The following is a 19,223-nucleotide window of genomic DNA, read 5'->3' on the forward strand; positions in this document are numbered from 1 at the left end:
TGATACAACTCAGAGTTTTTGCAAAAGAAATTAAAAACTAACCCCATGTCACTCAAGAATATACTGTAAAACGAGGAATTTTCGCGTGCATTTTAATTTCGCGAATTTCGCGAGCGCCAAAATTCGCGAAATTAAAATGCACGCGAAAGTTTTTGTCTACACTACATGCATTGAACACCAGTGGCAATTCGCGAAAATTTCATGCCACGAAAAAGGCTGTCGGCTCCAATTCGCGAAAATTTCATGCCGCGAATATATCATGTTTTACAGTACCTCTGTGTTATAGTGAGGATGCCAGATGGAATTTTTTCAGGATCTGGCTAAATTTACTTGAAATCTACTTATTCCCCCTCTATCATAGAGAAGTTTCCAGTTTTAACATTCTGAGTCAACGTCTGAATTACCTACATGTACCTCTACAACATACAGTACTGTACCAGCTAATGAAAGGAGTCTACAAGTAATTCTACAAGGATGTCCATTGCAACTGTGACACACAAACTTTGACGTTCATGTCTTTCAAATGCTGTGAATGTGCAGCTTTTGACCTGGCCTTGAATCTATGTGATCGGTGTTTTTATCTCTTTTGCATGAAGTGTAGTATACCTTGTACTGTAATATGTATTGTAAAAATCACAACATAGGCAAAGTCACGTTGCAGGAAATGGATATTTTTAGCATTACCAGGAGCCAGACTGTGCTTTGTATACTGTGCTGAATTTGACCCCTCTTTTGTTTAGACAAAGTTTCTGTTCTGATACTGTAGTTTTCTGATGTTTAATACACTGAACAAATAGCCTGTAAAATGCAGTTATTTTGTCATGTTGGACAGTCACAAAAGTTTGGGAATATTTGATGCATACTATATTCAAAGGCATAATTTACCATTTGCAGAAGAGACAAAAACCCAGTATTAGTGCTTTAGAATAGTTCTAAAATGTGAGTTAGGGATAGAAACAACCAATGCAAAAATTGAATCCGCATAATCATTGTTAAGTAATTGTTAAATACACAAAATGTAAACAATGGTTATAATAAATATGTTTCCAGACTAAACCATCTATAGTTACGGTTTAATGAGAAAATTACTAATATCTCCTTATATTTTAGGCTTTATTGCAAAAATTTTATATGGTACTGTAATTGGTAGGATGTTTTGTGGTACAACAGACCTACACATATGCATCAGATGTGATATCTTGAACATTTTTTAAAACACTGCTCCCAAAGGGAAACAGTACCTTTAAGTGATGGTGATGCAAGCAGACTTTTCAGACAAGGTTTTGGAAGTTTGTTTTTTTTCAAGGGATATGAAATTCAAAATATGTTTAATAATATTGTTTCCTGTTTTTCTCTTTATTTTCTTTTCAGAGCTTCTTTGGAAGATGCCGAGACAGATATTGCTGATCTGGAACACAAGCTGGAAAAGGTGCGCACCAGACTCGACAATGTGAATTCACACTTTAGAGAGTAAAATACCCAAATTTGTGCGGTATTTCATAATCCCAATGCAAATGCATCACAAAATACACCACATTTGTGCATTGCAATATGCCATGTTAATTAGGGTGGTGATGCAAATACACATGTACAAATGTATGTGAAATTTGAGCGTGAATGGTGTCACGAAATACACGGTGTACTACATATCACATAGTGCTTGTCAGTGTATTTTTCAAGTGATCCTCCATACTTCCTTCTTTGTGCTACCTCTGAGAGGTGTACTTTCAGGCTAGAATAAATTGTACCATCATGATATTTCAGGAATGAGAGGGTTTATTACTATCTGATTTTTTTGTACTAATGGAGCCTTTTTTTTTTTGGGAGTTCAGAATACACAAATTGTGCAATTTCATGGCTAGAAGTGGGCATTTTTGCACATTTTGCATGACCACAAACTACTGCAAAAATAAAGCACGCAAATATTTTTACGTGTTATATGTGCCACCATATAGGCCCGAATTCACGAAAGTGGTACAAACAAAACCATGGTTTAAACCATGGACAAAAACCATGGAGCGCCAAGTGTCGCACGGGATATTTCGTTACGAAATTGGTCATTTCGTCGATAAAATGACAGGTTTCGTTAATGATATTATCATTCCGTGGACGAAATGTTCATTTAGTTACAAAATGTTGTCATTTTGTTACAAAATAATAATTTCATCGACGAAATGACTGATTTCGTGACGAAATATTCCATGCGACACTTGACACTCCATGGTTTTTGTCCATGGTTTAAACCATGGTTTTGTTTGTACCACCTTCGTGAATTCGGGCCATAATGTCTAATTCTTGGGAATTCAAACATCTTTTCCTGCCAGGCGAGAACAATTACTAGCATGAAAATATCCACTTTTACAGTAATGTAAAATGTAATGTAATTTTTTTTTTTGTTTTATTGGGGGGGGGGAGGCATCTTGTGGAAGTTTCATAGTATTTGATAGTTTAGCTGGTATCCCAACTTAAACATGTTGTTTGATACGGATCAAAACATACTTTGGGAAGTGTGAAAGTTTTGCAGTGACATACATGTATACATTGTACATTCCTGTTTCATCTACCGGTAAATGTTTTAAAACAATGGGCACTGCTACCTTGTATCATCACTTTACTAAAGTTATCTCAGAAAAAAAAAATGCTTAACTTGTTGATATTTCTCTGTATGAAATTCCCTGAAATTACCCAAGATGATCAACTAGCTAGCATATCATCCTGTGGTATTGGTAGCTACAGTATAATAGCTATTAGATGGACTCCAGTGGCGGTTGTGTGCAAATGAGGAAATAGAACAACGATCTCCTCTTATCCTTTTCCCACAAAGTTTGCCTCCCCCCCCCCCCCAAGAAACAGTTGTGGTTAAAGATGATCTTAATGTGCTCTGCGTGTTTATAGCAGGAAATGTGCCATTTGGTTGTGTGTGTTTACAATATATGTGTATCGCGAGATGAAGAAGTTTGATTGATACAGGTACATGCACAGAGTGTAGAATATACCAGGATGTGTTTGTTTAAAATAGGTGCTTTATAAAAATGTTATGGTTATAAATGGGTTGTGCAGACTTGTAGGTTGTGCAGTACACAATTTGCTGCAAAATAATTTTGTGTGTAGACTTAATTTTTACCTTGTAAATTTTATCTAGAGTTAGGCTGGCCTCTGTGGATCTGCAGTATGAATACTGAATAAACTTGTGTCCATTTTCCAGTGGAGAGAGAGAAAAAGAAATCTGAAATGCATCTTGCTCGAGGTACAAAAGAAAAACAAACAAACATTGTACAGTGTACTTATTCCTACTTTGAAAATGGGACTGTAGTATATATTTTTTTCTCTATTCATTTATCTAATAATCTAATATACCAATCTATACGATTTACACATTCTATGTGTACAATGTATCAAGACATACTATCTAAACATACTATTTATCTATCTGTGCATCTATCTATATATTTATCTATCTATCTATTTATCTATCTATCTATCTATCTATCTATCTATCTGTCTATCTATCTATCTATCCATCGCACTATCATCTATCTATATATCTATTTCTGTATCTCTCAATCTATTTATCTATCTATCTATGCATGTATCTATATATCTATCTATATTTATCGATCTATCTATCTATCTACTTTAACTACGTAATTATCTATCTATATACACTGTATTTGTCTGTCTGCCTCAATGCTCTCTTTCTCTGTTCCGTTCTTCCCTCTTGTGTCAACCAACAGCTTGTAAAGTTGTGCAATGCCATGGTGGAAGCAGGAAAGGCTTACAACAATGCATTCGGGTGAGTTGAAAAAGACTAGAGGTATTAAAGTGTTCAGCTTTTTTGCACCACACACCTTATTGCCCCCACCCCCCCCCCAAAAAAAAAAAAAAAACTAGATATATCGCTACGGCGACTGATATGCCTCCGCCATAATGCATGGTTCTCCTAATAGGTCTATAGTACAATGTCTTGACAATGTGTGATGACAGTTTCACACAATTGGCAAAATATTAAAATGACAGGTTTGCCACAAATGTGCTGAATGTTCACTTTCCTAGAACTAGGTTCAATTGGATGAATGATTAAAATGTCAGAGTGCAGGTATTTGGGGAACTGATGATATTTACTTGACTTTTGACCCTTTTATAAGTTTATGCATTGAGTAATTTTCAAGGTATTGAGAAAAGTATAATTTCAGTATCAAATGGGAAAATAGCATTATCTAAACCTGGCCTTTGACCTTTGACCTCACAGTTCCAAAGAGAATCACTGTTAGGTTGAACATGCATAAATATGTAAGTTTCATGATGATACCTTGAGTTACTTTTGAGATATGGAGGAAAAAGTGCAATTCAGCACTTTCACTTGACCTTTGACCTTTTGACCTTTGACCTTTTGGCAAGAAACTTCCAAAAGAATATATGTTGGGTAATACATGCATACATCAAGTTAAAACAAAAACAAAAACCTTCAGGCATATTGCATTTTAAGGAAAGTAGTGATATTTTGAAGAGTTGACTTGACCTTTGACCCCCTGACCTTTGACCCATGACCCCAACTTCCCTAGATAATCACTGCCCATCGGTACAAGCATATATACTAAGTTCAATGAAGATACCTTGAACCATTTGCGAGATATGGAGAAAAACATGAAATTTCAATTTTTTTTTCACAAAATAACCTGTGACCTTTGACCTTTGACCCTGTGACCCTAAAATCCACACAAAGTATTATCCCTCAAGGATATACCCTCATACCAAGTTTGATGTAAAACCACCACACGGTTCTTGAGATATCGACAAAAACAAAACGGGACGGACGGACGGACGGACGACCCGAAAACATAATGCCTCCGGCCACTTCGTTGCGGAGGCATAAAAAAAAAAATGGAGGGGATATAAAAAGAAAATCCAGATGTGAAAAGTGACCAGATGGGATTATTCAAATATACAGAGTTGCCAAGTTTAGTCCTTTATTCTATCTGAAGGATTCTTGCTGAAAATGTTGACACGACATTTGCTCCTCGGTCTTATTTTCTGTATAGAGGACTTCGGGTTTAAATCGGGTTAGGGTTGTGATAGGGTTTTAGGTTTAGTTTGATGTGAGGAGTTCTGTTGGTAGGTACAATTTATGTTTGGCTTTAATAGCATGCAGGTATTTCATGAGAGCAATTGTCGTAGGAGCAAATGTCATGGAACCGCTGAAAACATCAACATCTCTTCATGACTAGATAAGAGAATATCGGAATATCCCTAATTTGGATATTGTCCATTGAAATGAATGTGACACAGAAGTACATCAATGTATCCAGTACCTATTACTCTGAGGAATCTCCCAGAGTTATAGACGTGTAAATTTTGGTTTCCCTACGTACATTACGTCCTCTTAGTCATGACTACGGTAGTACCCCCAAAACACCCAACAAAACACCAGAAATAAATAACCTGATGCTTGCACGCACTTAAAGCTCTCTCACACCACTGACAACTCGAGAGCTGTGATAATCATTCTGAAAGGACTTTATAGTGTGATTCTAATTTAGTGTTTGCTGATCGCTGTCTGTCACACAGGTCATTCATCACTGGTACCAACGAGGTTACAAAGTACTTCAAAGGAGATGATCTTGTCCAGGTGAGCGCAACAACATTTCAAGAAGATTAAGAAACAGATTACTCAAGTTCAGATGGGTCATTGTTTCAAAGGGAATGGGGTTTCTTTGAAAGAAGAAATCAGCCTGTCATCTTTAATAGCTTGTGTGGGGTTTTCCACACTGTGATTGAGGAACCATTTGGCTTCCTGTACAAAGGATGGGCAGGGCCCTGTTCTATCAAAAGACACAATCAATTTTAAATTTCCTTACCACACAGGCTGCCATAGACTTACAGTTGAAATCAACTATATAATCTTAACTCTTCATAAAACAGGGCCCAGGTGATAAAGTACAGTGTATGGCCCTTGGGAAAAGCTCAAGTTGGTAAAATGCTATTGGGGGGAAAATGCACAGGTACATGTATGTGAGATTGTTTAGGTTCATATACATGTACTGTATCTATCTCTTGTTAAGATAAGAATATTCTTTGGAGAGGTGGGTGTTGCTTTAGTTGGGTTTATTTTCTTGAATGTCCATTTCTTGGAAACTGCTCCTTAGATCAGTACAATGTAGACAGTTTATTGGGTTCTATCTATTAGTGTTTGATTGTGATAAGAATAAGTATCAATGGATTCCAGCACTCGGGACTAAGAGGTATGAAGTATAAAGTGTACAAAAGTATGTTTGATATCAAAGTACTATTTTTTGAGCTCTCAAAATGACAGGAAGTCATTATTTTCAGAGCAAAGTACAGAGTAGCAGTTTAATATTATCTCTCTAGTAATCTGTACAATTGTTGTCAGTTAGATGTACACTGTGTACGCCCTGCCACATTTGTCACTGCTTTAGTGACCTCAATTCAAGCATATCAAAGGTTATGTTACTTTTTATCTGCATAACACTGTCTCAAGCCAGGAACATTTATAAAAGCTTGGGATGTTTTACTATCAGTGTGAGCTTTAATATTCATCATCATTAATAGTGGGAAGGAACAATTCTGCAAACACATGGAATTGAGATTTTTTCCTTTTTTGTTTTTAAACTGTTGCTCTTGTTCCATTTTCATTACCAACAAGTATAGATTACATAATATAATGTTGCCCTTTTCTCTCTCTCTCTTTCTTTCCCCAAATTCCTGGCCCAATGTTGTCTTAATGTACTCAGGACTACCTTTTGAAATTCATGGGTGCAATGAATGAATCCAGGAACTACCAAGCAGTAAGTTATTTCTTGTGTTTCAGCCTGTCCATTGCATCTTGTGTTCCTGATTTTTGTTGATCAAAATGTCACCTCTATGCAAGTAATTTGTGGTCCTTCGGATGCTATTCTGTACATAATTGTTCAGTTTGGTGATGATGATGATGATGATGATGACAATGATGATAATGGGTTTGAGAATTATGAATACGATGTGGTCTTGTTCACCAAAGGTAGTCTTTTCATTTGCAGGCTGCATTGCTCTAGAGCCCTGCTAATTTCATTTCCCCATTAACCCGTTGAGGATGGGCTGATTTTGTTACAACATGCATTTCCCATTGACTCTTGTGCGAGTATACTCGGGACTCATCTTCAACGGGTTAATGCTAGGTATCCATTTTGTATACCTGGGCTATTCAGAGGGACACTGTTGTGAAATTATCTTGTCCAAGATGTGCATGCTGAGCAGGGATTTGAACCCAGGTTCTGCTGTCCTAGAGTCCAGAGCTTTTCCCAAAGGACCACAACATTTTCACGTGGTAGCTATGGCAACAATGAAGATGATGGTGTTGAAATCAATGACATTAATGATGATGAGGGAGAGAGGGGATGATGAAGGGAAGAATACGTAGGAGGAGGACCAGTTAGTGGAAGAAGAGGAGGAAGAGGATGAGGAGGAGGAGGAGGAGCTAGAAGAGGAGGATGAGATAGAAGAGGACGTAGAAGAGTTGAATGAAGAAGGGATGGGAGATGAAGAAGAAGATGATGAAGAAGAAAAGAAGATGAAGGTAAAAGAGGATGAAGAAATGGAGGTTAAGATAATGGAGGACGAAGAAGTGATATAGGGTGACAAAGAGGAAGAAAATATCTATAGTGATGAGCATGATGATGATGTGATATTTGAGATTCTATTTGAAGAACTCTTATTGTCTTTTGTTATATTGATTCATTGTTTGCAATCAATTCGTTTCTCAATTTTATAGATTCTCGAAGATCAAGCGCTGAGAGCAGTTTCAAAAAGCTTGAGTGCTTTTATCAAAGGGTGAGCATAATGTTGGGTTATTCTGTAATTTACCAGTCGTGCATGTCATTTCATGGAGCATTATTTTGGGGTCTCAGTAGAGTGGTAAGAATATGTGGCATTGCTGGATAACCACTTCTGTAGGAGCAAATATGGGTGTAGAGAAAATTAGACTGTAGGTGTAAATGTGTGCAGCAGTTGTATCAAGGGAACTTTCATATTATAGCCTAGTACTGTACCAGCTGAAATTTTCGTGTACAGATATTTTCGCGAATTGCTACTTGGAGGACATTTGCGCGTGTTGTTAATTTCGCGGTTGCGACGCTCTAACTGAACGTAACTATTTGCGCGTTGTTATTTTTGCGTGTTGTTATTTTCGCGGTTCAAAGGCGATTCGCGAAATTCGCGAAAATAAAACCACCGCGAAAATTTCAGCTCGTACAGTATTACGTAATCTTTGTGGTAGAGTCAATATGTGACCCGCTACAACAAAAGGATCCGAAAGTCGGGGAAAACAATTTTCTGAAAACTGCACGAATTTATCCCCTTACTCTTCTACTTCAATTCCATATATAGGACAACTCATAAAAGTACTCGGTTACAGAGATATCGATGATTTTATTAGCGTATGTCAAGTGGTTAAGGAAATCAGTGTTTCGAGAAAAACGCCTTCAAAGTTATCCTTCCGACGCTATCATGATCAAGGGGAGGCGAGACAGTTTTCACTGCCTGACAATAGAAGGTAGGCTCCTAGCAACCTCCGCGATGTTCATTCAAGCTTAGCCCCAGCGGTCCACGCATGACCAGTCAGTAATCATGAGGATGCAACACACTGACCAATAAGATCACTCCCTCGTTGCTAGGGGCGGAGCCTAGCTGTGGCGCTAAATCCAAATCTTCGGACACGTTTCTGTTACGTTGAAAGTCGGAAAATCATGGCCCAGAAAAACGCTGATTTCTTGCCTTTCCTTTGATCATTTAGCTTCGAAATTTCGGCAGATGATAGACAAAACATTAGAGTACAGAATTATGCCAAAAACAGAAATCCGATTGTTTTGACTAGTTTCGTTGATGTGAGTTCAAACTCTCTCAAATTTTCTCGGCTCAGCCGTCAGCGACTTTAGGATCCTTTTGTTGGTTGTAGCGGGTCACATATATGCATGGCCTGTCACAGCTTCGAGACCTACATGGCCAAGATAATTATGCTGCATAAAGAAAATTGCTGAAGTCTTTATTTTGCCAGTTGTGTGAAGTGTGCAATCAATTGCCACTTCATAGATTTTACCTCATATTGAAGGACCTAAGTACATTATTTGAAAATAATACATACCTGCCAACTGTTCAGTTTTAATCTAAATATTCAGATTTTTCACTGAAAGAAAACGCATTGATTTCAGTGTGTTCTGATTTTCGGAAATATCTAATAATAGTAAAGTATATGATATTTATGAAAGTTCAGATTTTTAAATAATTTTTCTTTGTTTGTTCAGATTTATTAAGTCTCAGGGTTGGCAGGTATGGACATACATGTATGTTTAATTTTATCTATATGTATACAATGACAACAGAAAAGGCCAAAAGGATATTTATGGAATGGATTGGAGAACTATTGCTTCTCATATCAAATGTCATCTTTCTTTTTTTTTCTGAGGGTAATTCAGAAAAAGCAATACTTTCATATTTTTCTGGTTTATTCCAAATTTTCTATTGTGTTCACTTAACAGAGATCTAAAAAAGGTAAAGGAGGCCAAGCGTGTCTTCTACCGCATCAGCGACGACTACGACAATGCCCTAAACAAGAATGCACAGACTGTTCGCACCAAGCCCCAGGAGGCGGAGGAGGCTGTCAACGTTCTCACGGCAACCAGGTCTGCCTTCGGCCACACCGCTCTCGACTACGTGTTTCAGGTACCGCGAAAGTACTTCCAGTCAAACACAGCAGATGCTGACCCAAATTGTACTCTTTTCTTGCTATTCATAGAGGGCTAGATAATAGGCATACTTTAAACTCTAATTCAAATTCTTCATTTGTTAGTTCGTTTAGCAGAAACTAAAAGACTGTCGCCTGAATTCACAAACTAAAGATAACTTGAATTTTGTCTGTGGATTTTGCAAATTTTGATATTGTCAATGCATGTGAGCAGACATCCAGTAATAACTGCATGTTGGTGTATGTTCACGTGATGAAGAAGGTATTATAGTAATGAATAATATGGAAAATTTACATAGCACTGTTAAGACAAACATGTTTTAAAGCGCTTTACAATTATCAAAAATAAGAACAAACATATAAATCAGCTTTGAATACAAATAATCCACAATACATAATAATCAATTCTGTGCCCTGTTTTATGAAGATTTATAATTGTTTATATAGTTGATTTCTATTGTAAGTCTATTACAGTCTGTGTGGTAAGGGAATTTACAGTCGATTATATCTTTTGATAAAATGGGGCCCTGTTCTTGAAATAAATTGGTTGTGAGTTGCTTTTTAAAAATGTCAATGGACGTGGAGGACTGAATATGAATAGGGAGGTTGTTCCAGAGGAGGGGGGGCACAGACGGAGAAAGCGCGGTCACCATATCGGTTGTTGGTGCGAGGGCCAAGTTTGAGCTGAGCTGTAGGTGATGCCTAAATCATACATGATTTAGTCTGTGAACTAAATTTAAACCCTGGATTAGATTTAAACTGCCCTTGCAGCTTTTAGCCTTTATGTCTCTGGCCTTTTAAGACTCATCATGCCAAAGTTTGCCCTCGCTTCTGTCCCCCTCCCCCCCCCCCCCCCCCCCCCCCCCCGCAACATGTGGTTTGGTCAGCAGCAGTGTGGCAGTAGGGGTTTGCCCCCTTGCGTGTCACTTGTTTCTCGGGCTGTCGCTTGAACCCTTTACCTTTTGACCGATGGTCCTGTGGTTCAGTCACCAGGTCATGCGATATTGAAAGTATGCTTCCACATGTTGACTGTGGGCTTAATTTAGATGAATTGAATTCCATCAATTCTTCACAATCATCGCTTCCCCAGCCCCACCCTTAAAAGGTGTAACAGGCAATCAAAACCAATCAAAAGAACTAAATGAAAATGTCAAGGTATTCATATCTTGCAAGAACACAAACATTCATACAATGGGATTTATAGACATGGAAATATCAGATTAAACAAGACTGGATTTTCCTGCTATCATTCACAAACGATGTGCTACACCACTGTGTCAAGGCAGGTAGTGTCACAACTGTATCATACCAGGTACATATATATTATGTAGTGGACCTTACCAATGTTAACACTCTGTTCCGGGTACTGGTATATCTGACACCTTTTTTAATTGTTTTTATCAGTGAGAAGGAAGTATATTATCAATCAAATGTGAAAGGTTTTGTGTTGGAGCAGAAACGCTTTAAATCTCAAAGGGGAAATGAGTCGTCAGATTACTACGACTGTAACTGTACTCCCTTGTATGAGAAAGTGAGATTGAAAGTTTGGTTTAGAACGCAAAACAAACAGATGTCATTAGGATGGCTCATGTTGATACTTCCTTTCAGAAGGTAATGAATTTTAGTGCACTCATAATTTCTAAGCTGATATATTTATGGAGATTATTTGACCAGAAAGTGCTGCAATTTGTTGTGTTTTTTTTTTTTTTTTTTTTTTTTTTTTTTGGGGGGGGGAGGGATGATGAAATTTTTTTTTTAGCTTCCAAGTGCTTTGATAAGCTTAAACATACATTGTAGCACAAAGGATGCTGCTTTGCATTTGATTTTATTGTTTTTGTTGATTTGCTTAATGTAACCAAGGAGGTATCACAGTTCTGTGAAAAAAAGAAAGAATAGTGCTCACCAAATTCACTTCAGTGGATTTCTTGAAGTAAAGGAAGTATGATGCTAGTTTTAAACTTTCAGGGCATTATTTACCATTTGCAGATGAAACAAAAACCCAGCTTTAGTGCTTCAAAATAGTTCTAAAATGTGAGCTAGGGAGAGAAACAACCACTGAGTGTAAAAAAGGGAATCGGTATAATCAGTGTTAAGTATCGTTAAATATACAAAATGTGAACAATAGTTACTGTCTCCAGACTAAACCATCTACAGTTATGGTTTAGTGAGAAAAATAGTGATATCTCCTTTAGGCTTTAGTGCAAATATTTTGTTTTGTGGGTTGTTTTGTGATACAAGTGACATACAACTTTCCCATGTATGTATCAAATGTGATAACTCCAACATTTTGTTAAAAAATCACTGCCCCCAATGGTAAACAGTGCCTTTAATGTTCAGTCTGTTTGGAATTCTTTTCCCATGTTTGTCTGTGATAGACTGCTAGCAACTAGTTTTGACACTGAGATCAACTCACTCATATCTGGGCATTGTTTTATCTTCCCATGTAGCCCTTAAGAAAAATGACCCTTATCTGTCTTTGCTATCCATGTATTTTTCTTTCTTAAATGTTAAAGGTAAGAGGATGTACCTTTATTTAACGATACTTCCTGTTTGAGAAATCTTAGCTGCATGGTCCTGCATTACTGAGAGCAGTGACGGATCCAGAGGGGGCGCACCGGGTTGGGGGGGGGGGGGGGCATGTGCACCCCCTTTAATGTTTAAAGGCGCCTCCCCTTTATGGAATTCCTCGATCTGCCCCTGGAGAGTATCTTTGATATTTCGTGTAAAATGAAAGCTGCAAGAAAATTGTGGTTGAAAGTGATTGTTAAAATGCTGCTAGAAAATATATTAAAATATATGACCAAGACTTCCTCAGATTATCCTCACAGGCAATAGTGATAGAATGAACCTATTTTTAAGGTTTGGGTAATCAAGCATGCTGGTATTTTCTTTCATCCGTTTTATAGATATTTTGTAATGAACAGGTTTCTCAGCTTTTTTATTATACTTGAAGGTTTTTTGGGGTTTTTTTTAAATCGATGTAAACATGATCGACAACTTGGTTAGGCGAGTATGTACTAGTCGAAAATTGAGCCACCAACATATGACACCGCAGTGTCTTTAAGATTGACTCACACGATAGTTTCTTAAGTAGACAAACACTTACTTTGGTTTCGCTTTTCGGTAGCTTTTTGCTCGCTGCTATGACATGCTGTAGCTGACACCGATCGATAAAGGTGGTGTGATGACACTTTCGGTCTTACCTTACCATCGCCTAGAGTGATAAATGTAGTTTCACTGCAGCATTGGCGATGTTAACCCTCTTGCGTCCGAGATCGTAGCATCCCAATAGATTTTGCATAGAAGTCAAAAGGTTCTCATAGGGAGTGGGATTGAATATTACAGCTTATTGCATTACTAGCATGGGAGGGAGACATCAAAGTTTATTCCCCTCAAAGGGTTTGAAATGCTTTTTGAGGGTAGGCCTGTCTGTAAGTAACAATCTAAATCACAATATTTTTCTTTCGCTAAAGACCTGTTCTTGGCATGATTCTACTTCATTTGTCAAGGATGTAGGTTTTAAGCAGAAAACTTTTCATCTGTGTTGTTTGCAAAATTACAAATCATTTCTGCTATTTACTGATGTTGCAGTGAATTACACTATGCTATTAAACACTGTGCTATGCCAGATACTACAATACTATACTGTACTATACTATATTATACTGTAAAAGTGGAAATTTTCGCGGTGTTGAAATTTTCGCGCATTTCGCGCAACCAGAAACTAGCGCGAAAATAAAAACACGCGAATATTTTTGCTTGCCATACGTTCCTGTGCGTGATGTCTTGATTCCGCGGAATTAAAAACACGCGAAACTCTTCTGACCCGGCCTAGCGTGAAAAATTAGTCGCGCGAAAATATCCACTTTTACAGTACTACATTTTACTCTATTACTATACAGTACTGTAATATGCTATATAGCTGTATTCTATCTTCAATAAACAATGTACTTCCTCAAAATATGAGATTTGTTTTCTTTTGCAGTAAAACTATGCCTTAACTAAATATCACATTTTAAAGTCATTTTACATAAAAATGAAGAAAATTATTCAAAGGAAATAGTACCATAGAATGTGTGTCTGCGGGAACTACTTTCAGATGTTAAAGGATGCCATACTAAAATTTACTAGATAATGAATTAAATTTGTAGTTGCCCTCAACCCTCTTTATTGCATATGTGGCTTTGCCAGAATTTTCACTCCAGGTTCACTTTAATAGTTTAAATCAAGCTTCCCCCTTTGTGTAAACTTCCCATGGTTTTCAGCTGTAGTACTTATATGTGTGTATAGCTAGCAGGATACTCACTGTGCAATTCAGTTTGATTTTGTCAGGAGGGAGGTTGAATTTTCAATGCTTCTTTATTTTGAGTGGTTTGGATGCCTGGAAAGGAAGCTATGAGTAATAATGCAAACAACTCTTCCACAGAGTATTAAAGAAAATGAAAGCTCATTGTTCTATTATGATACCCCTCTTTTTTCTTTTCTTTTTTCTTCCCGCGGTGGCACAATTGCGTCAAGTTCTTTCCTGTGCTCTATAGTTTACATTGCAACCAAAGTCATTAGCCCTTTGAAAGAGGAAACCCTCTTATGTTTTCAATGTTTCTATGTTTAGCTCTAGAAAAACCACACTGAAAGGTTGGGAGGCCAAAGAAATTAGCCTCACTCACCCAGTGACAATAATAGGGTATTTGAAGCATGCTTTGTATATATCATATTTCATATTTAAAATGAAATCAGACGTGCTCTGTACTATGCAATCATTAAGTACAAGTGTTGCTAAATTTGCAGAATCAAAATATGTGAAATATGTAAATGGCGATGGCTAATAGGGAAGCTAAACTTGTAACGTTTTAGAACTGCTATATCAGGTGTCGTGCCTAGTGCAAAAATTATTTCAGTTAAATTTCAGTTTAGTTTGTGTAATGAACCACTCTTCAAACTCATAATGAGGTGCTCAATTTTCCAATTGCACAAGGTTTCACATTGATAGGCATTCATGTACGTCGTAATACTGTCAGTACATGTACATTACCTTGGTCATTAGTGTAAGGTTACCCAGTAGTATCAGCTCCTTCTCAATGACTGCAATACAGGCATGTACAATGACTCTGTATACTAATGTGGCATGAGAATAATGTGTTTGGTTTGATGGTTTGTTCTCATAGTACTGTATACGCCATATACAATGTGTATTTTGCGAGTCTAAATTTTCGCAAATCAGGAATTCCCGACGATTTCGCGAGTGTTTAAATTTGTGATCGTGGAGTCCTGCACCGAACAGAGAAACACACATGCGCACGTCACATTCACATCGGGATCAGAGTCAATATTTTCGCGTGTCTTTAATTTCGCAAATAACACCTGATTCGTGAAATTCGCGAAAATGAAAACCTCGCGAAATATTCGGCGTATACAGTATATGAATTTCTGTACATGTACGAAAGCATGTATGCTTTAGTTGACATTTTTTTCTCTCTCTCTTCTTCCAGATCAACGTTGTCCAGTCAAAGGAGAGACATGAAGTGCTCAACACAGTAAGTGAACAAATTCAGTCATGTACCTGCTAGATTGTAATTTAAGTGTGATGAATAGTAAAATGCTACATACGTCGTTACGCTATACACAATGTTGCATTTAAAGACAAAGTGCTAAAAGTTAATACTCAAGTAGCATATGTACCAGTGCATTCAATTCTAGTTTGTGTCAAAAGGATTATAATCATTACCTCATTTCTTCATCTATCTATCCGTAGAGAAAAATGTAATATTCGTCTGATTACATGCAATTCTTGTGATCACTTTGAATGTCATGTGCTTAACCTGTTGCTCATCAGAACCATGTGTGTTATCCATGAACCCAAAAGGGATTTACTCTGTGTGTGAGGTACACATTAATGTAGGTATCAAAGTACAGTTGAACCTCTATTATCTGGCCTCCCTTTATCCGGATCTCTCTATTATCCGGACGCAATCTCGCCGTGATTTTTTTTTTTTATAATTACGGGAAGAAAGGGGGATTCCCAACTCCTTGAGAACTCCTACCCAAACACACATGAATTAATATTACTTCCAATATGATTAACATACATTGCATCAAATTTCCTTCCAAATTGCTTACCTTCAGACATTTCAACATCCCGAAACATCCCCAAATGTAACAATGAAAAGGTTGCAGTATACACATTACTACATGTGGTACTACAATGGGCTACATCAGTACATGTGTATGTATATGTACATGTATAAAGCATTGAGTCTCCCGTATCCGGCCAAATTCCTTATCCGGATGAGCCCCGGTCCCGGATACGAGAGGTTCAACTGTATCTGGAAATAGAGCACAGATGAACACACGATAAAGGAATTGTTCAAATTCAGCTCTGACTGTATGAAGCGCCTGTCTTTCTTGAGGGTATCTGAAGCCATGGTGCGACTGCGAATGGAGTTTCTCATGCTCTGGAACCACCCTTGTTAGTGGTGGCAAAATCTTGGCAAGCCAAAAAGAAAAGCTCAAAGATCTATTGAAGGTTCACTTTATAATCAAGATTCACATCTGTGTTTAGTCTTCTAATGTGCTTCAAATGTCATCATGTGACCTTCTGGAGGCATTGTATTTGCTTCAGCTCCTGATTGGCTTTTAACCAAGTTTGGGGCCAACTTACTGTAATACAGAATTGAAAATTCCGTATTCATATGGCCATCCTGGGTAAATTTTGAGACAGTGTGATGCCACAAACGTTTCTTGTATCCCTCAAATCCCCCAACACACACACACACATTTACACTAATTCCTTCTCTATCACAACCAGTTCTGTAATGTATTCAAATTCTATGCAATACTTCATTCACAAAAGATTGCCTTGACAACACAAAGCTTGCTGGGCTTGCCCTAGCTAGCAACAACTGGTAAATGCTTAAAAGTGAATTTCTGCCTAAAAAATAGAATAAAATAAAAATAAAAGAATAATTGAAGGGAGCAGATGAATGAAATGAGTTCAACATTGTGTTGTTTTGTTGTTGTTTTTTTTTAAAAGAGAAATATTCATGAATTTTTATACAGTACAGAAATAGTTTATTGAAAGGGTGTGCTACTGACAGTTACTGTAGAACCAGAAACATTGGCAGCATGAAACTTTGCGAACTGGAGACGATGGCCTTTTTCGTGGCATATAAAACTTCTGTGAATTGTTACTGGTGTTCAATACCTCGTTACGTGCAAAAACTTGTGAATGCATGTAATTTTCTTGAATCTTGGCTCCGAGAAAAATTTACGAAAATTTCATGCTCACAAAAGTTTCAGGTTTTACAGTATCCATGATTGACTTTATGTACAAGTGAACAGACAGACAGACAGACAGACAAACTCACTCACAGAGAAATACAAACACACAGAGACATACATGCCTTTGTGGTAGACTGTCATGCAACTTTTCTGCATCTATTTTGACCATCTCTGTCTGATAATTTTTGTGTCCCCTTCCATTCTTCATCATGACAGCTGCTGGCCTTCATGCATGCCCAGCAAACCTTCTTCCACCAGGGTTACGACTTGCTGAAGGACCTCACGCCAACCTTCAAGGAACTCGGAACAAAGGTATGTCTCCTGTCTGTTCGCTTGTTTGTTTGTTTGTGTGTGTGGGTGAATATGATTTTCTTGATTATAATCTATACACATTACAACACACACACACACACAAACACGCAGACACACTGCACACACATGCATATTGTTCTGTGGTCACTGTAAGGAGCTTATTTTGATCCAGGGTGTCAAAATGTTGAATGCTTTGGTCACATGGGTTGGCAATGCTTGTTCCGTCCTGTATGTGGCTTACCAGGTACAATGTGTACGGCTTGTTTGTTATGAGTATATTGATAATTGAACGGAAAGCAGAAGAAGAAGGAGAAGAAGAAGAAGAAGAAGAAGAAGAAGAAGAAGAAGAAGAAGGAGAAGAAGAAGAAAAAAAAAAAAAGAAAAGAAAAAGAAAGAAGTGTGAGCATAAGCAGGAGAGGGAGAAAAAAATAATGAGAGGGGAAAGACGAAGAGGAGAAGATGAAAGGACAGAAGGAGAAGGGAGAGAAGGAAGAGATTTTTATTAAAGTCAGACCTAGAGAATATCATATTTTTCATTAACAATCCCACAGTTAGCTTTTAATATTGACTTGTACAGTATATTTTTGTGACTTACACAGTGTATGTGTAAGATTTACAGCAAATCTTTGGTAAAACCAAAAACCAAAACCGAAACATAAACAACCGTGATTGTCTTTTCAAAGATCTCCTGCTTTGGTATTCGATCCCAATCTGTCCAGTGAGCTCTTTTTGAATAGTGCCCTCTGTTGGTGAATGAGATGGCCATGGATTGGTAAAAGCAAAGGACGAAGAAGCTAGCACATTCAAATCTGTACTGCTTGCCCCATGTGAAGACTATAGTATCAGTTCATTGTACCACACAATACATGGCATGGATTATGTTAGTTTCAATTGGTAATTTGTATTTCAATCCTGCCTGTTTTCAGAGCATAGTCCTTGAGGTAAAGATAAAAGAAGTACTGTGCATTTTTTAAGACAACATTCCCAGTGGACAGAGAAACAATAATACGCATGTGTCCCATCACTGATGTTGCTAGTACCTTGATTCAGCCGCAGACTTAACAGTGAAGAAATTTGCAAAATATGGTGGACTGTGGAAAATGCAAGAAATTTGATTTGTGTGTGTGAAGATAAAGAGTTGGTTTTCTTAAACCATTTTCTGTCAAAATTTCAAACCTTAAAAATTTTTCGTATAGTTATAACAAAGTGGTATGTGGTGCTCAGGTTTTAACTCAACAAAATCTGATCAGTTTTGTCCAGAGGGTGCTTTATTGTGTGAGCTATAAACAGTCTGTACATTGTATTTCTTATTTCTATATTTGTCAATACATATATAGTATGTGTCATCAGGCCAAGTCTTGGCAGTCAAGGCTGTTTTGCCATTGCAATGAAAGCTCATTCTTCTGTGGAAAAATTGCAGTTTTCCTTTCATAGTAAAGACGCTAGGTGGTTCCATTTCCTTCACTTTAATATGCAATGGCAAAACTGGTAAGAAGCAAACAGTATTGCGAGTACACCCAGTACTTACCAGCCACACTAGTGTATGTTGCTGTCTATCATCAAATAATTAGGGGGAGGGGGCACTCAAGTGGTTACAGCAATGAACCACCACGACAGGTGCGTAGGCCTATTCTTGGGATAGAACTAATTAGTGGTAAGATGACACAAATTCCTTGTAGTGGTCAATAGTGGTGACTTTATTGCGTGTGTGACCACCCACATGTCAAGATAGATTAATTTTTTTTATTCTAATGGGGGGGGGGGGAAATCATTATTTACAATGCAGAGGATCACTTTGTTTTACTTTGTTTTTGGATATCTTGCCCATCTCAAAACTGATTTTCATCGAGTAAACTTTGAATTCCTCTTGAAATTGTATGCTCTTCAACATTTCATAAAG

The 19,223-nt window shown here is 37.5% G+C and overlaps 1 protein-coding gene across 1 annotated transcript in view; it reads left to right on the forward strand.

The window, feature by feature from the left end:
* Positions 1-408: 408 nt before the first annotated feature.
* Positions 409-19,223, forward strand: part of LOC140239119 (arf-GAP with coiled-coil, ANK repeat and PH domain-containing protein 2-like) — a 59,876-nt gene continuing 41,061 nt past the window's right edge. Inside the window, exons 1-9 of the mRNA XM_072319007.1 lie at positions 409-428; positions 1,372-1,450; positions 3,735-3,793; positions 5,566-5,626; positions 6,750-6,803; positions 7,766-7,824; positions 9,528-9,711; positions 15,223-15,267; positions 17,228-17,323. Coding sequence (XP_072175108.1) covers positions 409-428; positions 1,372-1,450; positions 3,735-3,793; positions 5,566-5,626; positions 6,750-6,803; positions 7,766-7,824; positions 9,528-9,711; positions 15,223-15,267; positions 17,228-17,323 — 657 coding nt within the window. The remainder of the gene's footprint in view (positions 429-1,371; positions 1,451-3,734; positions 3,794-5,565; positions 5,627-6,749; positions 6,804-7,765; positions 7,825-9,527; positions 9,712-15,222; positions 15,268-17,227; positions 17,324-19,223) is intronic.

Source organism: Diadema setosum, chromosome 15 (assembly GCF_964275005.1).
Source record: "Diadema setosum chromosome 15, eeDiaSeto1, whole genome shotgun sequence".
Classification (NCBI taxonomy): domain Eukaryota; kingdom Metazoa; phylum Echinodermata; class Echinoidea; order Diadematoida; family Diadematidae; genus Diadema; species Diadema setosum.